Below are 26,926 nucleotides of genomic sequence, written 5' to 3' on the forward strand. Positions count from 1 at the left end.
CAGAGATTCAGACTCCAATGAGCAGTCTCAGTTAAGAATTGTCATTTTATTCTTCAACCAATTCAGTATCAATGACATACCAAAGGATATAAACAGATTATCATAAATAGTAATAGGAAGACACATAAACACTCATGAGGAAATCCAGCACAGGATCCCAGTGTGCCTTCCCCATGTCTACTCACCAGTATAAGGTTTATTCTACGAGCTTCCCACGACTCGGCAAAAGCAGCTTTGTGGTTCTCAAAGTCCCATTAGAGTCGCCAACACAGGTGCTGATAAAATCATGTTTTGTACTCACAGCCAGAGGAAGGTTTTCAAAGACTCTGATTTTTCAGGCCATCACATCAGTAGACTTGACATCAGGAAGCAAATTCACCAAAGGAAATGATTCTCTTCTCTCGGCCTCCCTCAGGTCCTCCTTTGTGCAGGAAGAAGGGTGCCTTTTAAGAATACCCTCGCCCACCAACAGAGAATGGAGAAAAAGGCTGACCCCCTGCCACCTTCCATATGCAATGCAGATCTGAAGGGAGGGGCAGTGTTGTGGTCTCTATCTTATACACAGCAAGCACATCCAAAAATATTCATACTGCTATCAAATACACTTTCACCCAGAAGACGTGGAAATGGGAAGAACCTAAACCAAACCAGACATTTCGTAGAAGTAAGTCAAAGTTTAAAGGAATTGCTCTCTTCTGTGAGTTACATGCCATGGTTCTTTATGGAACAGAAGATTAAGGGCTTGTCTCCTGAAATGCTGCCGTCAGAGGCAGTCAGGGAATATAAGAAGTTATGGCTTTTTAATTCACAGAACACAACAGTTCTCCATTATCTAGCCATGCTTCTCTGGTCATCTCTAAGAAACTAACACTGGAAATCCAACTTTCACACTGAAAAAAGCATCAAGCCAACTTCATACACAAGGTCAAAGGACACTTAAAAAAACCCAAAATCTGGCAATTGGGGAATTGTTCCATAAAGAGACTTTTAAGCCTAGCAGGGTTCATTTATAATTTGCTGTGTGCTGTTTGAAGGGGTGATAGGTTTTGGAGTTAAAATACACTACCATAAAGACATAATACGTCAGTGACAAAGGCTAGGCACACACATCACATTTCAGAGTCATACACAATACAGTGCCGACTTTAAAGGAAATCTCTTGGGGACACTAGAGGGAAAAGATAACAGGAAGGGATTGGATTTATGAAGGAGGATGTAGTCCAGTGAATATCTACCAGCAGGACCTCCAATGTTTTATCTCCAAAGAAATGATCTAATAAGTCATAAAATGACCACATGTACATTTGGGACATACACGCTCCTGAGCACAGTGTGCCTCGGACATACTGGCTTCACTCGTTACTTGAGGACCGTGAGTTTCTGGCTTTAAAGATGGTCCTATTATATTTTAATTAGCCAGTTAACACAGCTGAGGCTGCTCCCTGTGTGAAGACAGACTAGACTCACAACATAATTTGATCTGGTAAAGACAAACAGTAGAGGAATGAGACGTTTCCAAGGTCTTCTTACAAAACCTTTTCCCTCATTTGAAAACCTCTGCCAATCGTCTAATGGTGTTTCAAAAAAGAAAGCAAAACTGGCTGGGAAATGCCCATATTCTCATCGTTTACTAGCATAAAACAAATGAATTCATAGATGTTGCTCAATTATTTCTCAAAAAACAAATGTGAATGTTTAATCGTGTAACTTAAGAACTCGATTTTTCCACATTCCTTTATATAGAGTTAGCATCTGTAAATTGAGACTCTTTTTGGACAATCATGCAAATTTAATTTGTCCCTGGAAACAAAAACACAACCTAACAGATTAACAAAATATGTCCTGTAGACAATATTTTTACTGTGAATTTTTCTCCACTGTTACCATTTTTATCCTTTAGTAAACAAACTAATCTTAAGTTTACGTATTTTGAGTTTACAAAGAGCTAAACCCTTAAAGCGATTAGGAAAGACTGTAATCAAGTCACCCTACTTTAACTTCTGAGCTGGCTCCACTCTTTTCAAAAGTTAATTCTAAAAAAAATGTGAGTAATTATTATCAAGTTATATGAGCGAGAGACAGCTCGGCTGCCATAGATGCTCCTGTAAAACTGAATAAAGATTTTATTATACCACACACACAAAAAGCATTTGGTACAGAAAAGGCAGTTTTCGGTTATTCTGCTAAGAATTTCTTTCCATGATTTCTCCCATTAAAGTATAGTTTTCAAAGCAAGCACCACGACAAAGGAAGCATCTAATTAGTCCATTTTCTTCTGATCCAAGAATGCTGAACATTTACTGTCCCATCTGCAGTTGTATCAGCAGGGTAATGAACACAGTTTATATTACTTAACTATTCTTTGAACTCCAAGAACTGTTGAAGTCTTTTCTGATGTTCTGCAGATGCTTGCACAGCACTAAATGAAACATAAATGCAAAGCATAAGCTTTATTTTACATTAAACATATTAAGTGAACCACAGAGCACAGAGTCAATATTTTTCAAAACAATTAAAAATGAATAGAAATCTTCACTTATTTAGTACTTCTGAAAAGGCTGGATGAAAACCCTTTTTCAATCTAATGAAGGCAAGAGCTTGCATTGGGCAATGGCATGTTTCTACCGTCTGAAAGACCAGAGCAAATTCAGACTGACAAGTGCAGGCATCGCTCTAACCTGCTCTACTATGGAACCTGCTGTGCAGAGTTCCAGGCCCTGCAGTAGATTTTATGGATTTTATTATTTTATTCAAACCAGATTCAAACATTATCTTTGAATTGTGGAGTATTTGAATTGCCTTTAATATAAAATCCTTTAAACTAAAATGTTTGGTTAAAACACAATAGATTCCATTAATCGTTTTCAAAGGTAACAGCTTGGTGGCTTGGATTTATTTCTCCCTTTGAACATCCACTATGTTGTGGATGGGGACTCAGTTCTCCCTCACAAAAGCATGTTATCTTGGCAGAAAGCAGGCAAATACACCCTACAACTAGTACACAACTTCTTTGTAAACTTTTGAACAAAAATTGAATATAACAAAAATGTTGATTTTTCTAGCTTTTTCTTGTTGTTGTTTTGAAACAGAGTTTCTCTGTGTAACAGCTCTGGCTGTCCTGGAACTCGCACTGTAGACCAGGCTGGCCCCAAACTCAGAGATCCGCCTGCTTCTCCCTCATGAGTGCTGGAATTAAAGGTGTGTACTGCCACGACCAGTGGTTTTCTAGCTTTTTTTTGGGGGGGGGAGGGGGTTTCGAGACAGGGTGATAGGGTTTCTCTGTAGCTTTGGGACCTGTTCTGATACTAGCTCTTGTTGACCAGGCTGTCCTTGAACTCACAGATATTCGCCTGCCTCTGCCTCCTGAGTGCTGGGATTAAAGGAGTGTGTCCATCACCACAACCGCCCAGCTTCTAGTTTTTCATTAAGATTCCAGACACCTGAAGATCACCCTTTTCAGTACCAAAGAAGTCCCATTTTAATTAATGCCTTTGCTACAGATTATCCTACAATGCCTCTTGATCATCTCTGCTTCCTGATCCCCAAAGAAACTCCAATGGAGCCACTTCACTGTGAAAAATGCCACCTAGGGAGGTACTCATGAGGTGGCTGTCACTAACTAACCAACATCTTGCTCCTTAACTCTCCCTCCACTAGAAGGTAGAGAATTGTTCTAAGCTCTGCCACTCAAGTACATTTTGATGCTATAAGCTGGAAGTGAACCAAATTTGCCTAATTATGAGACAATGGAGCTGGCTACAGTGGCTCATATCTGTTATCCCTGCAATCAGGAGGCAGAAGCAGGCAGAGCTCTGAGTTGGAGGCTGGCCTGGCCTACATAGCAAGCTCCAGGACAGTCAGGGCTACATAGAGAGACCCTATCTCAAAAATCCAGTTTCCCTCATTTGTATCTGGTTCTCAGGGCAGAGCTCTGGGTGAACTCACACAGGTAATTACACAGGCATAACACATATTGTATGCTGGGCTTTACACAGATAAATGATCCCATTTTTTTCCTCTATCAACAAACAAACAAAGCAAAGTTGGAGCCTAATACCATCTACAGGTTCATCTACAGGGACCACATGACTCACTAGTTAAGAGTGCAGACACTGCAGCTAGAATCAGAGTTAGCAAGATCTGGTCTGAATGCTGGCTCTATAACTGGCTACCTGGATGACCCAACCTTGGCTAAGCTGCTGCAGGAACTTCCCCACAACCACAGACAGCAATCCTGTAACCAGACATAAATCCACATGTTTTCACAACTCCAGAGCTAAGACTCTTCCTATTGTTCCGCTCTGTCCTGACTTTGCTCATCAGTGTCAGTGACAAAAAATATAGCTTTCCTCAGAGGAAAGAGAAAAACAGAACTTCATCTTCAGAACTTTCAATCAGCCACCTACCTATCTTTCTTAGCTAATAAACCCTTATCTCCACCCCGTGTGTCCACTCTGGCTGTCAGTAGACACACACACACACATACACCTACTCATCTTCTATCACCAGTGAGGACATTTGGAGCACATCCTATACGCCAGCTCACATCCTAGAGGCAGACTAGTGCTGTAAATGGAAAGAGGGCAGATTTTGGGGGGATGTGAGAAAGGGTTGCCCTGTGTAGTCCTGACTGTCCTGGAACTCACTGTAGACCATGCTGATCTTGAACTAAAAGATCCGCCTGCCTCTGCCTCTCAAATGCTGGAATTAAAGGTGTGCAACACCACCACCTGGCCTGAGAAGACAGAATTCTTGGAGCAAGTATGACTGCCTTTCAGATTCATGTTCTGGTATAAATGTGCCATCTGACAAGACTTAACTGTTCTGTGCCTCCGCTGACACACCTATGTAATTAGGATAACCCCTGTCCCTCACAAAATTGTTGAGAAAAAGAAACAAAAAGCTACAATCCATGCCATCATATTGGACAGCAAAGGTATGGAAGTTAATACATAATTTTTGTTTGCTTTTAAACAAATAAACGTCTCAATGATACAGGGTCATTTACAGTTCTTTTCTATTCTTACACAGAACCAACGTGTGCCAGGAATATTTGCTACTGCCTTGTGCCGTGGAAGCAAAAGAAAACAAAAGCAGGCGGTATACAGTATTCTGTCACTGACTGCATACAGAAAGGCGGGGCAACCTCTCATGCCCTCTAGAACTAATTACAATAAACACGGCTTAGTTAGGAAACCAGTATCCTTCATCCTGTCCAGCTAGAACATTTCATGAGAGCAAAGCAGTAAACATCAATGAAAACTAACTATAAACAGGCCTGGCATTTGTGGTTTCTCTCTGGTTCAGTTTCTGAAGGTGTTGTGATCTGCCGGTGTTTTTCCAGCATGATTCACAAAGCGCCACAGCCTCATTTATGGAATATTCTGCTCACCCAACTGCCCAAGTCCTAGTTTCCTGACCAAAATGTAAAAAGAGAATTATTTTTAATATGCTTTCTGGAAAGGCACTCAGTATTTTTTTTTCTCCTTTAAGTATCTTTTGGTAACTTAAATGTATCAAATATATCATTCATATATTTGATTTGATTCATATATATATTTGTTGCTTTTACAACTTTCTATCATTTGAAAGACATTCCCAAAGATAATCATAAACAAAAATTTTAAACACAAATACCAAGTCTACATGTAAGCTCTACTCTCAGAGAACCATCAAAAACCTATAAGAAAACTTTCAATCTGCAAGCCTTCTTGTAGCCAGCTCTCAGAACTCCTGAGATAGGCCATCAGTGTGGATCAGATGGGTAAACTTACTTCAGATGGTCACCAAACGTTGTGGCTATGCGGTAGATAGCAGTTTTCAGTGAGGCCCTGAAGGCAAACCTTAATGTTTTGTAGGAGGAGTCCACGAGGCTTCCTGAAGTTCGGGGTGGTTTACTAGAAGCATGAGGCAACTTGAAGTATTTGTCGACAGCCTAGACCAGGAAGAAAGAAAACACAGTTCAGATCATTGTGAAAGCCAGGGTCGGCGAGCCTTGAGATGGCGCAGTGGGTAAAGGCACTTGCTGTAAAGCTCAATGACCGAGGCTCACTGGAGGTCACTCCCCAGGACCCACACAGGAGAGAAATGACTCCTACAAGTCGTCCTCTGACTTCCTCATGCCCTGTCCACACATATAAATGTAATAAATAAATGAATGAATGAGTGAATAAAAATTTAAAAAGTTAAGTCAGTCTAATAAAATTTTTATTATAGATAATGTACACATCTACAAAGTCATGTGTGTTCTTCAGTGAATCAGTCACAACACTTTGAAAACAGCTGTCCAGGACATCTCAAGTTTCCAGGGCCCAGCGAAGTCACAACACCCCATACTCTGCTCATCACTGGTAACAGGGGATGGCTTTAATCCTGATCTCAGCAAAAAGGACCAGAAGAAAGCCGTGACTATGCTACTTTTCTCTTTCTTTTTAATTCTAAATTAGGTTTTACAGTTCTAGAGGATGAGCGCCAATGAGCAGTAGTAGTACATGGAACAAGAGAGCATACACAGTGAAACTCATTTTATTTACGATTGATACAATTAAAAAATGAAAGCGTAAAGAGCAAATAATTAAATTTTTAAAATTTATTTTTATTTTATGTGCATTTATTTTATTTTATTCTTATTTTATGTTTTGCCCATATTTTTGTCTGTGTGAGCTTGTTAGATCCTAGAGTTACAGTTGTTAGCTGCATTTGGATGCTGGGAATTAAATCTGGTCCCCTGGAAGAACAGTCAGTGTTCTTAACTGCCTCATTTCTCCAGCCCAAATAATATAATTTTAAGATGGCAGTTATTACATTAAGAGGAGAGAGAAGCACAGCTGAAGGATGTTAGCCTACGGTGGCCAGAGTGCTCGGTGAGGCGGATGGCATGGGCTGGTACTCACAGCCAGACAATCACCAGGACTGAAGTAACTCCAGCCATCATGTTTTGAATTTCAAGAGCCCTTGTATGTCATCTTGTTGTTCTTTCTTATTTTAGCACCCTATTTTTGCTTAAGGATATGCTATCCCTTATTTCTGTGGATGCTGATGATAGCTCTTTGGTTTTTGTTTTTTTTTTTTTTTTATGCTTTCTTCCCTTGGTCTCTATCAGCCATATTAGAGCGTCTCCTCAGAAAGCTGGAGCTGTTTGGCTCCTGAGTGCAAATGGAACTTCCCAAGGAGCTTACTAAAGCTTCCCGGAGCTGACAGGCTTCCTGGAAGGTGATCAGCATGGACTGAGGTGAACGCCACACTCAGTCATCTCAAGTCTTTATCCCTAGATCACCCCGAGAACAGTCGTCTACTATCCTGTGTGAAGGGCTAGGCCCCAGTGTTCAGTGGAAGTCACCTTGTGCACAGTCCAGGCCCACTTCTGGCCTCTAGAGGATGGCCATCAGGCTGGGGCGGGGAAGGAACAATTAGCAGCAGAGAACCTAGGGTCCTAACTGGTTGGTTTCTGAACCTCCTTTGGGTGCCTGACCTTGGTTGCAAAGGTAACAAGCGCCTTTCCCACTGCCAACTTAGGACCCGCCTCTGGGGTCTGCTACACCTATCAACATCTGCTTTCCAGCTCCACAAACTGAGCTTCTATTGATCCCGCCACTGCTTATGGATTATGTATTTTAACAACTCTTTTACCATACCCTAGGATTTTGGAAAAGGAACAAAATTTGATGCACATGTTGAATGTATCCTGGTAACTTCAAGCCCAATCATTTGTTCTTTCACAACGGTCACTTATAAGAACTATTTCCTAAGACTGGGCATAGTTCAAATACTTTTAGGCAGCATGGGAAGTGGTGTTCAGAGAAACACTTGAGCAATATTAAATAACAATAAGTTATAATGGAGAGGTTATTCTCATTGTAATTTCCTCACACACTTGATTTCATGCTGTTATACCAAGAAAAAAACGGCCATCATTCTTTACAACCTGGATCCACTGACCTTGTGACTTTTATAGTCTAATTACATCACCTCCTGGATTCCATTCCTAGTACCATACACACATAAGCGTGTATGTGCAGGCACTTGCACACGCACGCACAGGCACACACAAAGCCTTTAATACACCAACAAAAGAATGACATGATAACGTGAAATAACTATGCAAACTAAGTCAGAATATAGAGGTAGCAAACTCAATTTTTATCCCATATTTTACAGTTTTAGCCTAAAAGCAAAAACAATTCAGGGTGCTACTATACAATCTTGACAGTACTGGAACCTGTTGTGTAGACCGAGTTGGCCTTGAAATCAGAGATCACTCGCTTCTGCCTCTTGTTTGCCACTTTCTAAGGCTGGGCTCACACATCTGGCTCATTTTTCAGGATGTAAGATAAGATGCACCTGAAATGGAAAATACCCTCTGTAGGCAATTAGCTGCCCAACAGCGGCCATGCAAAATCTGAAACACATTTTGTCCATAAATGCTGATTTAAAACCGAAAGTATATCCCTAATAGGACCAAGTGCATCAAATAGTTCTAGCTGTTGTGTTTGTAGATCAAAATACAATTATAGTTAAATTTCAGAATCTTGAAGAGATCACAGACATTTCCTTTGCAATATAATTACAAACAACTTCACTGTGAGGTTTATAACTACAAACCCACAAGACCCATACAAGGACTGCAATCACCTCATAATCGCCCCTTTTCTTATCTGAACAACTGTATTATTTGCTAGACTCTTGCAAATTATGTTAAGTTTGGTACACAAATATTATATAAGATGAAGGAAAACTGCCATGCATCGCCTTTGCAGAATAAATGATTACTTTATAAAATTTTAAGACCAGAAAAAATATTATGGGATGTTCTTTCTGTTGAGTGACTCGCTAGTGAGACTACCATATATATTCTCCATTTTTCTTAAAAATATATTGTTCTTGCCAGGTGGTGATGGCGCAAGCCTTTAATACCAGCCCTCAGAAAGCAGAGGCAGGCAGATCTCCGTGAATTCGACACCAGCCTGGTATAAAGAGTGAGTTCCAGGATAGACTCCAAAGCTACAGAGAAACCCTGTCTCAAAAATAAAATAAGATGAAAACAAAAACTATTCTAGACCTCATAATATAGTCCACCAGGTAAAAGAACTTACAACCAAGCCTGATGAATGAGTGCAATTCTCAGGACCCACATGGTGAAAGTGGCATAGACACTTATATACATACACAAGAAGTGCAATAAATTTCTTAAAATATAAATTGTTCTAGAGCCAGGAATAGTGACACAAGCTTATAATTGTGAAGACAGGTGGACTCCTGGAGCTCACTGGTCATTCATGCCAACAAAGAACCCGTATCAAAAAGAAAGTTGAGACTATCCTCTGGCCTCTACAGTGTGAACATATCACTCACACACACACACACACACACTCACAGAGAGAGAGAGAGAGAGAGAGAGAGAGAGAACACCATTCTGTCTGGTCTTTTTCATGTATGAAAATGACACATATGACATAGTGTACTTGTGCAGGTCGGACAACAGCCTCAGGTCACCTTAAGACAGTTGTTAGTGCAAACGCTAAGTCAGATGGCCAAGGGACTTTCAGGAATGTTCCTGTCCCTGCCTCCCATCTTTTCATAATCAGACTGAGATTAAAGATGCAGACTGAAGCTGGAGAGATGGTCCAGCAGTTGACGAGCACTAGTTGCTCTTCCAGGGCCAATGTATAATTCCGCACCCATACAGCAGTTCATAACCTCCAGTTCCAGAGGAGCTGACACCAGCTTCTGCAGACACCAAGTATGCAAATGGTATACAGACATAGATGCAGGCAAAACACCCATACACACAGAATCATTTCTTAGTAATAATGAAGAAAGTGATGTGTACTATCATGCTCAGCTTTACACGGGCTCTCAGGATCTGAACCAGGCCCACATGCTTACACTGCAAGTGCTTTACCCACTAAGCCATCTCCCCAGACCTGTCATTTCTGGAGAGGGTCTTTCTATGCTTCGGAAGCCCATCCGTAGCTCATGAGCGGTGCTGGCTGGCCTCAAACCAGCATTTCTCCTGCATCAGCTGCCCAAGTGGCAAGATTGCAGGCTGCACCTGCATGCCTGCTTTCCAATTCGTATAAGATCAGTGTCATCAAAACCATGAGATTTCAGAGCCATGCTGCCAAACCCAACAGCCACTAGTCAGTCATAGCTGCCAAGAACTTGGCTGTGACAGCACATGAGATTTCCAAAGGAAGTGTGAAAAAAAAAGAACACAAAATATCTGCCAGAGAGTTGTGCCACACATCTGTAATCCCAACATTCAGGAGGCAGAGACACGCAGATCTCTGTGAGTTCGAAGCCAACCTGATCTACAAATCGAGTTCCAGGACAGTCAGAGCTACAACACAAAGAAACCCTGTCTCAAAAAACCGAAATAAATAAATAATAAAAAACAAACCCACACAAAAACAAATTTATCCTGATTACAATAAAATGACTGAGCTAAGTAAAATAAATTAACACTAGTTTCCATTATTAACAACTACAGCCTGTTTATGTAACTACTAGCAAATGTAACCTTACAAAGATGAGCTATTGCTGCCTGGCTCTGCACTCTTCTGGTCTGTCTAAGTAACTGCTGCAATAGAGTGGCACTATCCTCTGCCATTCTCAACACAAGGTTTTGGCTGCTGGTTTTGAAAAGAAAGAAAGAAAATTCTTTATTCAGGATAAGAGAGATGGCTCAGCAATTACAAACACTAGCTGTTCTTGGAGAGGACTGAGGTTGGTTCTCAGCACCACATAACAGCTCACAACTACCTGTTACCCCAATTCTAGGTGCTCCAGTATCCTCTTCTGGTCTACATGGTGCTCATATACTCATGTAGGTAAAACATTCATACACATTTAAAAAAAAAAAACTTTAAAAATTTGGGGCTTTTTGTTTGTGAGACAGGGTCTCTCTATGTGATACTGGCTGTGCTAGCACTTGCTATCTAGACCCCGCCTGCCTCTGCCTCCCATATGATGGGACTAAAGGAATGCACAGCACACTCAGCTAAAGAACTTTGTAAAAGTCATGGGAAAAAAAAGCATATTCAACAAATAGTGCTAGCAGAACTGGATATCAACATGCAGAAGAATGAAAATAAGATCCATATCTATCACCATGCACAAAACTCAAATTCAAATGGATCGAGGACCTCAATATAAAGCCAACCACACTGAACCTCATAGAAGAGAAAGTGGGCAGTACAGTTGAATGCACTGGCACAGGAGACCACTTTCTAAATATAACCCCGGTAGCACAGACACTGAGAAAAACAATTAACAAATGGGACCTCCTGAAACTGAAAAGCTTCAGTAAAGCAAAGGACATGGTCAACAAGACAAAACCGCAGCCTACAGAATGGGAAAAGATCTTCACTAACTCCACATCGGATAGAGAGCTGATCTCCAAAATATACAAAGAACTCAAGAAATTGGTCATCAAAACAACAAATAATCCAATTTAAAAAATGGGATGCAGACCTAAATAGAGAACCCCCCAACAGAGGAATCTAAAAGGGCTGAAAGACATTTAAGGAAATGCTCAACATCCTTAGTCATCAGAGAAATGCAAATCAAAACAACTATGAGATTCCATCTTACACCTGTAAGAATGGCCAAAATCAAAAACACTGATGACAACTTATGCTGGAGAGGTTGTGGGGAAAAGGGAACACTTCTGCATTGCTGGTGGAAGTGCAAGCTGGTACAGCCCCTTTGGATGTCAGTGTGGCGATTTCTCAAAAATTAGGAAACAACCTTCCTCAAGACCCAGTAATACCACTTTTGGGTATATATCAAAAGGATGCTCAATAGTGCCACAAGGACATGTGCTCAACTATGTTCATAGCAACATTGTTTGTCATAGCCAGAACCTGGAAACAACCTAAATGCCCCTCGATCAAAGAATGGGTAAGAAAAATGTGGTACATTTACACAATGGAGTACCACAGAGCAGAAAAAAAACATCAACAGCTTGAATTTTGCAGGAAAATGGATGGAGCTAGAAAACATCATTTTGAGTGAGGTAACCCAGACACAGAAAGACAATTATCACATGTACTCACTCATAGGTGGTTTTTAAACATAAAGCATAGAAAACCAGACTACAAACCACAATCCCAAAGAAAGAAAGAAACAAACAAACAAAAAAAACCCTGAAAACTAAAACCTTTTACCACTCCTTTGGTGGCAGAAACTGACCTGAACTTACCTCGTGTGGCAGAAAACCCTGACCCGAGCTGACACAGGTTATTTATAGTCCTCATTCCACACCCCACCCACTACACGTGCTCAGCTACTCCATGGGAGGAAAAACCACTTAGTTTTCTTCTTAGGGGATCTACCTCAGACACTGTAAGGAAGGTAACATAGTATGTTTAACTCTAAAATGGCACACTTCAAAGGATTTTTAGAGGCTGGAGAGATGAGCAGGGCTTGATTCACAGAATCAACACAGCAGCTCACAACTGTCTGAAATTCCAGCTCCAGGATATTCTATACAGACATACATGCAGGCAAACCACCAATAAACATAAAATAAAAATAATCATTAAAAAAAAGAATTCTTAATCTGAATTCTAAAATATATAACATGGCTTGGGATACCATAGTATCTTAGACCTGTATTCTACCTATGGGAAGCCAAACTAGATTCCTCCTTTTAACAATAGGTATGTTTTCTTTAAGTAATTAAGCTAAAAGGAATGACTTAAACTACTAAATAGATAAAAGTTCAAGGGACTAAGGAGGGCTAGCACAATGAAGAATGTGGTGAGGAGCGACTACAGTCAAATGTATGAAGGTGGCTTAGCAGCAGGTTCAACACAGACAACTGGGTTCACAACAACCAACGCGCTACCTACAGTTAGAACTAAACTCTCGTCAGCAGTGACTCGCATGAGCATCCACTGAGCACGTCTTTTACGCACTGAACGTGGTCCTGCTCTCCACTCAGATGACTACGAGTATCTCTGATGAAGAAGAGTGAGCAGTAACACCTAGTACAACATCCTTAGAGAAAAGTTTAAAGCTGCTTACACTTTGGCCTAAGGAAGCCTACAGAGAGGCTACTATTTTGAAAGTAACTGTCCACTTAATTTCCACAGGGTTGTACATGAGGTAAATGTCTCCAAGAGGACAAAAGGGCCTTTGGCTGAAAAGCACTCTTAGTACTGACTTGGCTAAAATATGACTACAATTACTGTGTGCCGGCACCTGAGGGGTGCTTCCAAAGTGTCATCTCAAATGACAATCTGCTACAGCAGCTTAAGAAGCTATGCTCACACCAAAAGCACCTGCTACTTACCATACTCTCAGCTCCTCAATAGGCCATTCTAGACCCTTTATAGTTATTTCTGATAATCCTCATGATTATGTAAAGTACAGAAAAAGGAATATCACAATCTAAAATTTAGAAGTTCAAAATATTTTGAAATCCTGAAATGCTCCAAAATGGATTTGGGGCTATTTCAGATTAGAGACCCTCAACCACTAAAGTCTATCCAAATATTCTGAAATCTGAAAATCTCAAACTCAGGTGGCATTCCTCAGCCACTGTCTACCTTGTTTCATGAGAGGGGAGGCTCTCGAGCGGAGTCAGGCTGACCAGTAAGCCCCAGGATGTCATCTTTGGACTAAAAAGCACCACTGGTTATTCTGTGGTGGTTGAGGATCAAGTTCCACTCCCTCACACTTGTATGAGAAACACTTTACTGACTGAACTATTTCCCCTCCAGAACCTGAAACCCTTTCAGTACCAAGCATTTCAGAAGTGAGAACTGACATGAATAAGGCACTGATCTCAGAAAGCAGTGAACTCTGGATACGAATATGGAGCTGTCCCATGCTGTGTCTCCTAGATTGCTTCCTTATAGCACTCACTACCAAAGGTTCTTGGGAATTTAGAGAAAAATGTTCCTTTTAATTCAAAGCTCTTTTCTGCAGAGAGTCCTGTCCTCCAGCAGCGGAGCGATGACAGCACAGTGGTGGGCACAAACTGAGTGGCTGAGCCCTATGCAGGGGTGGTCCATTTCACCACCCACACCTTGGGAACTACTCACATCATCCAGACATGTACCCTGGGATACACCAGTCCTAAAATGTATCCTTTTATACATTTCCTAATTTCTAACATAGATTTGGAGACTCTAATTATTAATGGAGTCTTGTCTTTGGTTTTGTTTTCCTGAGGCAAGAGTTTCTCTGTGTAGCAGTGGCTATCCTGGAACTCATTCTGCAGACTGTCCTAGAACTCAAGAGATTCCCCTGCCTCTGCTTCCCAAGTGCTGGGATTAAAGGTATACACCACTCCCACCCAGATAATGCAATCTTAAATGCAAAAAAATGCAAAAAACATCTTTTCCAATAAAACCCAACTATGTTTGACTCCAGATCTGACACTCTGGCACTTGTCTAAGAAAGGAAGTGAAGAAATGTATACCTCTGCCAAGCCTTCAAGAGGGAATCTGATATGTTGAGTCCTAAGCCCGGCTGCCAATTCTGACTCAACCACTTACTGGGTATGATCTTGATTGAATAAATCATAGCAGTATGTCTTTCAAGAGGAATTCAGTCGTGCAAAACAAGCCCTGTTTCAACTTCCCAAGCTGTTACAAACATTTTCATAAAGCATTTCTTTTGGAGTATTACACACAAGTTAGGACAAACTGCATAAAATCCTAGAGAAATGAGATATACACCCTATTGGTGAAAACTCTCTGGGCCTTTATGAAATTGACATTTCCACTGTCAACTTGATTGGATAAGGATCACCTAGGTGACACACCTCTGTGTGTATTTGGGAGGGATTTCCAGAGGTTTAACTGAAGAAGGATGACTTGCCCTTGAATGTGGGTGGCAACATTCCAGAGACAGTCATGTTTAGACTAAATAAAGAGGACAAAGTGACTAACAAATGACCACTGGCGTTCTCTTTTGCTTTCTGGTTGGTACCATGGGCAAAGCTGCCCCCACCACCATGCCTTCTTTGCCATGACGGACTGTGTGCCTCTGAACCCAAGCAACCCCTTCCTCCCTTAAGTCGCTGTTTGTCAGAGTCACAGTAATAAGAAAATTAACTAATATACCTTCAAATTTAAAGCTCTGGCCTGCAAGAAAGTATATTTTTCCACCTTTATTTCTTCCCAACTTCTTTGTCTTGAAGGAAGCCATTGGCCACTTTAATCTATTTCTTTCTTTCTTTCTTTCTTTTTTTTTTTTTAATAATTTTACTTTATTTTATGTGCATTGGTGTAAAGAAATCAGATCCCCTGGAACTGGAATTACAGACAGTTGTGAGCTGCCATGTGGGTACTAGGAACTGAACCTGGGTCCTCTGGAAGAATAGCCAGTGCTCTTAACTGCTGAGCTACCTCTCTAGCCCCTCAAATTCATTTCTATGCCTCATTTCCAAAACTATCTTAGTTTAGGGACAGCAAGATGGGTCAATGGGTTTAGGTACTTGCTATCAACCTTGTTGAACTGAATTTATGGTACCTGGGACCCATATGGTAGCAGAAAACCAACTCCTGCAAATTGTCTTCTGACCTGCATCATCCAGGCACATGTGCAAGCATGTCTAAATGCACATACTCAAACGTAAGACCTGCATCATCCAGGCACATGTGCAAGCATGTCTAAATGCACATACTCAAACGTAAGACCTGCATCATCCAGGCATATACGCAAGCATGTCTAAATGCACATACTCAAACGTAAGACCTGCATCATCCAGGCACATGTGCAAGCATGTCTAAATGCACATACTCAGACGTAAGACCTGCATCATCCAGGCACATATGCAAGCATGTCTAAATGCACATACTCAGATGTAAGACCTGCATCATCCAGGCACATATGCAAGCATGTCTAAATGCACATGCTCAGACGTAAGACCCCCCCCATCTTAGTTACATTCTGTCACCATTCTGCATTTCTACGAATAGAATCCTTATAACAGTAACTAGGTTTTGCTGTTGTTTTTGTTTGTTTGTTTTTATTTTGTTTTTGAAGACAGGATTAATCTGTATAGCCCTCCCTGACTGTCCTGGAATTTGCTCTGTAGACCAGGCTGGCCTCAAACTTACAGAGATCTACCTAGCTCTGCCTCCTGAATACTGAGATTAAAGGTGTCCCACCACCACTCAACTTCAGTAATCAGCTCTTGGTGTGGCTCTGTTTTAGCCTGCAAGCTTCTGTTGGAAAAGAATCATGTGTGTCTTTTCTACTCTGTATGTCATTCCATGGTAACTCCTAGATAGTTAAGTATCTGTTAGATTAAAGGATCTGTGAATGGAATAAATTTTAATGTTCTAAAATCAAAATCTAACTTGCAGAAGATGAGGCAAAAGACTACAGGACTGACCTCCTGTATCAAAGTGACACTGCCTTTTCAGAACGAGGCTCTCTGAGACTGTTAATGTACCATGCTCTCCAGATAAACAGGACCGGGAGCTTGATGGTGCGAGTGGTCACACAGTGTGAACAAATACAGTCTAGACCACACAACTGTCCACTGACTCTTCTCCCTTGCTACTGGGGAATGTAGCTCAGGGATTTGAACATACTAAACAAGTGCTCTACCACTGAACTAATCCTCAGCCCTCTTGATACTCTTGAGATAGGGTCTCATTAAGCTGCCCAGGCTAATCTTGAATTCATTTTATATAGCTTAGGTGAGCAATAAAGTTGCAGTTCTCCTATCTCATCCTCCCAAAGAACTGAGATTTTGTGCCTGCACCATTAGGCCCAATTTGACCAAAAAGAAGAAGAAAGAAGGAAGGAGAAGAAAGAAGAGGAAAAGGAGGAGCAGGAGGAGAAGGAAAAAGAAAGACGAAGATAGAAGACGGAAGGAAGGAGGAGGAGGAAGACGACGACGAAGATGGAATTTTTTAAAGGCAGGATGTCACTATGTAGTCTTGGCTGTTCTGGAACTTGCTATATAGACCAGGCTGCCCTTGGACTCATAGATCCACCTGCCTCTACCTCCAGAGTGCTGGGATTAAAAATGTACACTACTATGCCCGGCATCAAAATAGTTCAATGGTGTATTTTACATTATACATTACCATAACTTAAAAATTTTATAATTAAAAAATATTGATCTTGGCCTACAACATTTTACCTCTAAGGACCTCTGTCAAAGACAGCAACAAAATGACTGAATTTCAACAAGAAGACTATACCCATTGATGACAAATTACCATGAACTCAGTAATGTTCTCATAGGAATTTCTATTTTAACTAACCAAAACAGCATACAAAAACCTCTGGGAAACAACTGGATATTAGGACACATGTTAACTAATTCAGATGGCAAGGATGTGTATGAACTTGTGAGTCACTTGAAGTAACCGCAACCTAGAAGGATGATGGTGTAGCCACCAGCAGGATGCTGGGTACCCACCTCTCCACTCCTTGCCGTCTGGATAGCTGGAAGAGTGAGAGCCTCCCCAGCCTTTTCATTTGGCCTTTAATGATTCATAGCTAAATGACTGATACTATTGACTGTGAGAAGTTAATAGTGCCACACAAACCTCCCTTAGTAAGAGCCAGAAGCTGATGCTACACAACTTGCCTTACATTACAGAGACACTTAGAAATTGCTCTTTAGTATGAACAACTATCCCTTCAAGATCACAGAACATAAAATAGAAATAAGATGATTCACATAACATGTCTGCCTCCTCAAAGTAAAGAAGCAGTCATTATAATCAGCCCACTGCATCAGAAATGCCACTCAATTCAAGGCCCTAAAGAGACGACGTCACTCATTTAGCCAGTAAACAAGCAAATCAACAGGCCTTCAACAAGTATTCTAATAATAAGCACCTGTCACTTGCCAGGTATCACATGCTAGGAGTAAGGAAACGAGACAACATCAATCCCTGCCTTTATTCTGACTGTGTCTTGGCATAGGAATTACAAAGTGGAGACAGAAGAAATAAGAAAAGCATGTTTTAGACATAAATAAATAAATCAGAAAATAACAGTCCTGTAAGAAAGGAAGCCATCCTTGAAGAACAGTCGTTTTATAGCAGATGGCTCAAGGTGGAAAGGCAGAATCTAGGGTCAAAATGAGACGGATCCCAGGTGAGAAGCTAAAGTAATAATTCAGGGCCTTAAGAAAAGTTGGGTCAGGAATGACGGTTAAAGAATTGATGGATAGCAGATATAGGAATTTTGCAGTGTGGGAAGGGACTTAAAAATACAAAGATAAAGGACTCAAGAATCTAGTGCTAAATCAGATAACGCATCAAACTAGGCCTAACCTGGAGAGGAAAAGAAGAAGCTGAAAGGCAACGTGAGGGCAAGGAACCAGAGGAAGAGGGCTGTGCTCAGAGTAAGGGCTCCCTCCCAAAGATCTAAATTAATATTTAGCATTGGCTTTAATTATAGGGACATCAAATCACAATAACTTGCAGTTTCTGTATCAAAGAAGTCAGCACTGTCTCCAAATCTGAGTCCTGCTGTTGCAGTTATCTTGAAATACCATTCATCTTATTACCGCTTCAAATGACAACAAAACGCTAACTCACGAACAGAACCTCCTACTCAATGAAACAATCAGAAAGTACATAGCGCTACAGCATGAACTCCTATCTTGATAATTACAACGCAATATAATTCATTTCCTTTCTAACCCTACGAACTTTGAGGACATTCTTGAACTGGTCAGATGGCTCAGCAGGCAGGAGTGTTTGGGTGCAGGCGGAGACTATCCGTGAGTACGGTAGAAAGACTGTAATACACGAGACTCACAAAGGAAGTGTCCTCTGATTCTCAACTGCACAGCACAGGCTTCTTTGCCTCTTTCTGTTCCACCTTTCAACAGTATTCTCCATCTCAACTCCTTTGTTTTCAAGGAAAGGACTGAGATTTGACAAATCTAGGATTTTCATCCTCCCACCCAAATGTACAAGTAACTGCAATCCACATACATAGACCGGTCTCCTAGTAAACTCTGAAGAGTAGGGATTCTGACAATGGGGGAGGGGTAAGCAGTGTAACTGCAGCACAGAACTGGTGGGCAGTGAGAGCTCTGTGCAGTCAGTGAGGTCATCTAGCGCACTTGTGGCTACATCATTTACTCAATTACAATGGGTTCCAGTTGGCACGTTCTAAGGAAATTAAACAAAAAAATATTAAGATACGTTGCATACTTAAAGTTAAGTACTGTGCCAAGAATCTTGTTCCTATTACACACATACACATATAAGTTGAACATAACATACTATAGATCATGAGCCAAAAAGTTTCAAGAATAGAATCATTCTCTCAAGAATCCTAAGTGGGATTCCCAGGACACAATGCCAGACAGGGTCAAAGATGAGGGATGTGAATCTGCTGCTCTCCTTGAGGCCTCTCCACTGTCAATACCATGCAGTTAGCCTGCGTTCAGGATCTACCTCTGCCGTCTCTGAAGTTTGTGTAAACTCAGACATACATTACTGTACTAGTGAGTCTCCCATATCTGTTCAGAGCTATCACTGACTTCACAAGATAGAAATGAAGATGTCTGAGGACAGAAAACACGCCCCAGTCTCTGCTGCCCTGCTGCTGGACTGAGAGTGGGTGGTGCATAACTTGGATGGCAGAGGCAGGAGGATTAGGACTTTATCGGGACATGTGTGCTACCTAATGAGACCCTATCTCAAAAGCCCCCACACCACCCCCCAAAAAACTCAACCAAAATATTCAAAGCAACAACAGAAATAAAAAAGGGGGGGAAATCACTGGTTTTATTATGACTTCTTAAGTGGTGATATGAACTACATTTTAAACTTCACACTGTGGACCAAGCTTTTCCCTCCTTTCCCAAAAGGTTCCCAAGACCGAAAAATGCCAACAGTTGTTACTCTTCAGGCCCAGCTAAGCAGCTCCTACAAAGAGCCTACTGCACCCAAACACTATTTCTGAATGCCCCAAGCTCTCTGTTTATACTTCCCATGGCCACAATAACAAAAGGTAGCATAAAACAAATCATTTCGATTAAGAAAGAAAGGGCTAGCTGTGGTGGCGCTTGATTTTAATTCCAGCACTGAGAAGGCAGAGAGGTGGATCTCTATGAGTACTGGTTGCCAGGAACACAGAGTGAGATCCTGCCTCAAAACCAAAACAAAACAAAAAATGTAAAATAGAAGAAAAAAGAAAGAAAGCCTTCTGGGCACAGCTCTCAGAAGCAAAGTTTGAAGCCAGGAAGTTCAAGGCTACATAGCAAGACCTTTTCTAAAAATGAAAAGGACAGGGAAAAAAAGTAAGAAGGAAGAATGGGAAGGAGGGAAGAGGGGAGGAAGCCTGCTGGAAATCAGGAAATATGGTTTTGTTGTTTCTGCCTTCCTGTAAGTACAGGACTAAAAAGGCCTGTGGTGAAAATCAACTACCACGGCTTGAGATGGACGCCTAGTGGCCTTAGCTGTTGAGCCAGTGGTCAACAGGGAACTTATCTGATTGGATGACGAAGTCACAGGCCACTTTCAGCAGCTCTTGGCCTGGGGAATGTACCTCCATTGGCAAAATGCTGGTTGATCATATATGAAGCCCTGGGCACCACATAAAACTGAGTGTGGAGTGGAGTATGACAGCTTACACTTAGTACTCCCGCATTTGGGAGGCAGAGGCAGAGGATCAGAAGTTCAATGTCATCCTTGCCATATAGTGAGTTTAATTAAGGCTAATCTAAGATATATGAGATCCTGTCTCAAAAACTAAGACAGAACCCAACTTGTACAAAATAGCCTATCTACCAGATTCCAGCAGCCTACCACAGAGTAGGCTTCTTTAAAAGTTTCCAGTTTCTTTTTAAGTTTTAAGCAAATGAAGTTGTTCTTCTTGTTCTCTCTTTTAGATTATAATTTCCTAAGGGTGAAAACAGAACCAGGATCTTACTTTCTAAGACACTTTGTTACTGGACTGGAGAAACGAACAGAAACACAGGGCACTGGAGGAGGGCCTGCGCCCACACCCAGCACGGGGAATATCACTTACCTCCTGCAGGGTCAACAAAGTATTAAGGATAGCTGGAAGTGTGGTCTGAACAACTCCAAATCTATCTTCTGTAAACGATGCTGCTACTAAGTGAGACAGACCTCAAGGGGAGGAAAAAACAGAAGCAAAATTAGACAAACCCACCTGACTATGTCTATTTGAGAAGACGCTGATAGTCTAGATATAAAGAGAACTACAAAGAAGAGCTGTAACACAAAACTGGACAGGTCAGGCGGTGGTGGTGCACGCCTTTAATCCTAGCACTTGGGAGGCAGAGGCAGGCGGATCTCTGTGAGTTCAAGGCCTGCCTGGTCTACAGAGTGAGTTCCAGGACAGCCAGGACTGTTACACAGAGAAACCCTGTCTCAAAAACCAAAACCAAACAAAATAAAACTGGACAAAAGATGAACAAGCCCTGAAAAGTATTCAACTGCCTTAGCATCAAAGAACAAAACATACAAAAAAATCGAGGCCTGACAGCCCTTAGGACACTTTCCATGCAGTGATCTAGACAGGTCTGCCTGGCTCCCTGAAGCACTGAGAAGGTAGTGTCTATAAGGTGAAATAGTTCTTTAACAGCTAAGTTTTCATGTTTCAATGTAAGCGACCATAAGGTAAACACTATCTACTGGTTGCACTTTAAGTATAGAAAGACATCGTTATTTACATACAGGAAAAATTCTACCCAAATCAAACCCCATCTAGGCTTGTAGTTGCAGCTCGGTGGGAGCACTGGCCTAGCAGGTATGAAGCTTTGAGTTCTGCCCCAAAACTGGCAAGCCAGGGAGGAAGAAAACTATCCACATAAAAAGATAAATATGCATCTGAAAATTCAAGGATTGAGAGTCAAATCCCAGAAGTAATCACTCATGAACCAGACTTCAAAATTAACTGATTAAAGTCAGTTATAGATTATAGTTCAAAGATGCTTCTTACCTTCTAAAGCCCAAATATGCATTTGGGCATCTGAAAAAACAGCCTGAATGGAGGCCTCTGGGTGCTACAAATAAAACAAAAATATTTAAGTAAAGTTCCCTGTGCAAAAATTGCCATTTTACCAGTTGTATGATCTGTAACAGTAAGACTCACAGCTGCTCCCAAAATTTAAAAACTGAAATAATTCCTTATATAAATTTTAAGTACAACAGAGCATCCAAACTTACTGTGTAACCCCAAGCCTCAGCGTCTCATTTAAAGTAAGAGCTACCTATGATCGATCCAGTCCACCCCAGACAATCAGCACAGTGATCACTCAAGGAGAGCTGCTAAAGCTCTTCTTAAAACAAAAGAACCTCGGAACTATGGGTTACTTCTCTTAGACTGTCTATTCCTCTCAACCCAATACAAAGATAACCTGAGACTTCCTTTACTATGCCCTGCATAGGCAGTACGGAACAACAACTGACCTAGCTAAATAATGCTAGCAGGGCTGTGCTGCAAGACCTCTAATTCTAGCTACTAGGGAGGCAAAGGCAGGAAGGTCAAAAGCCTACATGGGCTACAGAATAAGTTCAAGACCAACCACAACTTATTGAGACCATCTCAAAACCCAAAGTAAAAACAAGCATGCTGGCTTTATGAAAGTCCCCAGTGGAGCCTGGGCTCATTACGATTCTCAATTGTCGGCATCTTCACTGTACGGCACAGCGTTTCACAACAGCTCGTACAGAACTAGAATCGAACAGATACTCACTCACAGAGGAAAAGACTCTGCTCAGAGCAGAAACTTTCTTCTCCATAAAATGAGGCCAGCGGACCACGGTTAGAATTACAGGAGGGAGTTTAAAAAAGTGCATATCACATATAAGACACTCAAAGTAAGTTTGCTTTCCCCTCTGGAGACCAAGAACAGTAAAACTCCAGAGAACTCTCATCCCTTCACTTGCTGCTAAAAGATGGTCCTAGGTAGACTGTTTTTTGGAAAGGCAATTGACCATTAGGCAGATCTCCCCTTGGCTTGCAATGAATAAGCAACGTGAAGAGGCTGAAATGGCTCTTCTGCATCAGGGCTGCTCAGCTCTGTTGCCATCATCATGTGGCTGCAGAGAGTACAAGTGAGTGATGAAAACCTTTGCTTGTATGTGCTGCAGGCTCCATCAGCCTGTTCACTAATCCTGCAGTACGAACAGAGAGAGAGGTAAGACTTGAACACTAAAAGCAAAAGTACTCAGTCCTCTATGTGGACAAAGGTTTGGTTTAAGGATTGACACAAAACCACTACACCTGGTTTCTGCAACTGAGATTTACTACCCAGGGACAGCAAAAATAAGTGGCAGGCCAGTTGAAAGGGTTGTTTACTTGTTTGGAAATTTTTAGGGTTTTTTTTTTGTGTGTGTGTGTGTGTTTGGATGTTTTTGGATAGGGTTTCCTAAATTGCCAGGTCTCACTTCAAACTCTCAATCCTCCTGCCTCAGCATCTGGAGTGCTGGGATTACAAATGTAAGCCACAATACTGGCACAGAATGCAACTTTGTGGCCTGAAAGGCAACGTTTTAATCCACCAAAAATTCAACCTAAGTCATCTAATTCAGTCTCCTCTCTTTCAAATACCAAATAGACCACAAAGATGTGAACGGGAAAATGAGTCATGAGGCACCAGAAAGCTCAACTGCTCACCAGTAAGCACGGAAGGCTCAATGCTGCCAGCAGCCACAAATTTCAGGGGAACAACTATCGAGTCAAGCCCCAGGAATCGTGGTGTGACATGTGTGCCTAGGGAGAGGGTTGTCCAAATGCAGGGCAGTGATCTCAGCACAGCTTGCTGGGACTGTGTCTATAAAATACTACAAGGCAGATCCTCCCTGCTACCTCCCACTTCATTTCCTCAACCCATTCAACTCTGTCATTTTCTATTCTTACCTTGCTAAAAAAGTACATTATCAGCACCCGTTTTGACAAGAAATTCTTAATCTGAGTTGGAAAAAAAAGAATTAAATGGTTATTCTTTCAAGTCTACTCAAGCATCATATACATTTCTAAGTTCTTCCTGCAGAAGAATTTTCTAAATGGAAATGTAGCAGTGAGAAATATTTACAATGAACTATGTAAGTAATAACTCTGTGCTATGGATTGGATAAACATGAGGGCCACCTAACCTCAACTGTGTTTCCATGTACATGCACTGAATGCCCAATTACAGCCTTGCCATAATAGAAGGAAATCTAAGATGTTTGGGTAGTACTTTTTAAAACCTATTTTTTTCTCAGTTCAATACAACTGCTATCCTTTTAACACCCCCCTCCAAGACATTTTTCTAAAGGTGACATTTACAGAAAGTAAGTTCTCTTATATCAGACTCTAAATCACCGAGTTGAAAGTCAATCTATGCCTTGTTATACTCTCACCCAAAGCCACACTAAGCCACAGGGATGTGGGAGGCAGAACTTGCAGGACTAACTAGCAGGACTGTACTGTGTCTCATCGGTTCCTTTACTCTACATAACCTCATCATCTCATCAGCAAACATGTTTCTATGTCTCCCATTTAAAAAAGTAGATTCTTTCAAGTCCTTGACCCTTCAACTCCTTCCAGTTACTGAACATTTTCTCTCCATTTAAGGCAAAAGTCCTTGAAAGACTGGCTTCTTAGGAGGTATTCTCCCCTAATCCCACCTGGCCCACCCTTCTCTACCTGAGAGCTCCTGTCAAAACTCAGCAAGATGGTTCAGACCTATAGCCTCAGAAACTGAAGTCAAAGACTGCCTGGCTGGGCTCCAGAGAATATTGCAGGCCAACTTGGGCAACTTAGGAGAACTTGTTCCACACAAAATAAAAACGGCTGGGATGCAGCTCAGAGGGTTCCGTTCCCAACAGTGGACCTGGTGACCCCTCCCTTGCTCCCCATTACCCCGTCACTCCCACCCTGTGCTGAGGCTGCTTTTCTCACCTCAGTTGCTGCTCCTTAAGAGTCTTTTGCTATTCCCTCATCTTTTTGACCCTTAATCAGTCAAGGGTCCAGCTTAGAGCTCTTTCCTTAGTGGCCACACTCAATAGCACTGAATCTTGAGGCTCTGAATGCTGTCTGTACCCTGATGACTTCCAAAAGCGCATTATCACCTCAGAATCTTCTATGTTCCAGATACACGTCTAATTTCCACTTGCTTTTCTAAATAGGTATCTCAAAGTTGCCACATCCAAAACCAAACCCCTAAGGTCTCCACTTCACCTCTATTATCTCTTCCTGCAGTGGTAAACTGCCACAGTCATCTGCTACTATGCAAGTCTAGTGCCTCAGCCAAAAGCCTTGGAGTGAATACTGACACTTTCTCCTGCATACCAAAAGCACATTACAGGCAAATTCTATTAAAGCATGTATCCAGACCTTGATCATACCTTACAGCTGTCAATATAACCCCATGAACACTCACCACCATTCCCACTAGATGACTGCAGCGGCTTTTGCACTGGCTCTCAGCTTCCATGCCTGCTTGGCAGTCAAAGTCCAGACAAGGATAATCTCACCTCAACCCACTATGTAATAGCTCCTTCACAATGAAAGTGACATTATAACATCTTATGAACAAAACAGTATGGCGGTTTTCCATCTTACTGAGGGAAAAGGCCAGTTTCAGCACCATCAAGTGCCTGCCACCTCTCTGAGTTCACCTGCCTACTGACCACTGTCCCTCACCCTGCTCCAGGCACACTAGTTTCCGCTGCTCCTCACACAAGCCAAGCACACCCCCTCTTCCCATCCTCCCTTGTGCTCTCACAGTGTCACCTTTTCAATGAGACTTCTCTGACCAGACCACACAGAACAGCACCCCTCCTTTAAGTACTGTCTTACCTGCTCTACTTTGTTCTATATAATACTTAAGACATCAAAATTCTTTTCAAGTATGCTTTTCCTTCTTGGTCATGTTCTATCAGGATGTAGCTTACTGTTAACAGCATGTCTCAGTATGAAGCAATGTTTGTCCTTAATAGATCCCAGAACAGCCCTTACATTAATCCAATTAGTGGCATTCTACATTAAAAGAAATATAGAGTAATATATTTTCTTACTCATCTATTTCCTTTACTAAGATATAAACATATGGGACAGACTTTAATTGCTGTTTAACCTGGACCCTAAAACCCAACTATCTCTTAAAGAATTAAGTCATGTGAAACGCATTATAACTTAAAACACTCAAACGCTGGTGCTTTCATGAGTCAATCTGACACTTGAAGCATAGAACAAACAAACAAAAAGCTATTACTGCTGTGAGATCGTTAATCTTACAGTGATGCAACTATGAAACCTAAAAATCTATCACCCTACCTGTTCACGTTTGTTCTGAATCCATGAGTAAATCACACTGGGCTGTCTCACTGTCTTATGCTCAGCAGTGACAGAGGTACAAGGAGGAGAATTAGAAAAGTCAGACATTTGCTGATCTATTAAAAAGAAAAGTTAAGATGAGAACTTAGGCTGTCTGATCCTGCAACTATGAGACTTCAAATTTTAGAAAATAAACAGCTCTCACCAGAAGCATGAGTCCATAACCGTGGCCCTCTTCTTATCAGCTGAGGACCTTGGGGAGACCCATAGCAGGTGTTCACATCAAAGATTCCAGCCATTCGATTCACTACACTGGAGCCAAATGGGGTTCCAAAAGGATTTGAAGCATCGGGAATGGATAATTTTGGAGAAAACAGTGATGTTTTAACTAACGGTGGCACTGAAGGCATCTGGCTAGGTTTTGGTGTCTGAAAAGTGGTTTCTTCTGTAAAAGAACAGATGCAATGCAGACGAGGCAACACGGCCCAGCAGGTCAGCAGAGGGTCTCAGTCAAACACCCTGCCCCCTTAAAGCATCAAACCAAAGCACAGTGGACGGCTTCTGTTTGGATTTAAGTCCCAATGTCCAGATTCTATTTTTGTAACCCAGGAACCACTCCACGATTTTTAGATTTGTTTGTTTTATGCATTATTATTGTGTGTGTGTGTGTGTGTGTGTGTGTGTGTGT

General features: G+C 41.5%; 1 protein-coding gene across 4 annotated transcripts in view; it reads right to left on the reverse strand.

Annotated features, from left to right (window-relative positions):
• Positions 1-56: 56 nt before the first annotated feature.
• The window catches only part of Ndc1 (NDC1 transmembrane nucleoporin), a 50,507-nt gene continuing 23,637 nt past the window's right edge, over positions 57-26,926 (reverse strand). For 2 of the 4 annotated variants that reach the window (XM_057784979.1, XM_057784978.1), the window contains 7 exons: positions 26,444-26,683; positions 26,239-26,354; positions 23,836-23,886; positions 21,913-21,976; positions 20,977-21,077; positions 5,775-5,935; positions 58-2,419 (listed from right to left, as the gene is read on the reverse strand). In XM_057784979.1, coding sequence (XP_057640962.1) covers positions 2,356-2,419; positions 5,775-5,935; positions 20,977-21,077; positions 21,913-21,976; positions 23,836-23,886; positions 26,239-26,354; positions 26,444-26,683 — 797 coding nt within the window. In that variant the 3' untranslated portion in view covers positions 58-2,355. Of the gene's footprint in view, positions 2,420-5,774; positions 5,936-20,976; positions 21,078-21,912; positions 21,977-23,835; positions 23,887-26,238; positions 26,355-26,443; positions 26,684-26,926 lie in introns of all 4 variants that reach the window. The other 2 variants (XM_057784976.1, XM_057784977.1) reach the window with 2 other exon arrangements.

This window comes from Chionomys nivalis, chromosome 11, assembly GCF_950005125.1.
Source record: "Chionomys nivalis chromosome 11, mChiNiv1.1, whole genome shotgun sequence".
Lineage (NCBI taxonomy): Eukaryota > Metazoa > Chordata > Mammalia > Rodentia > Cricetidae > Chionomys > Chionomys nivalis.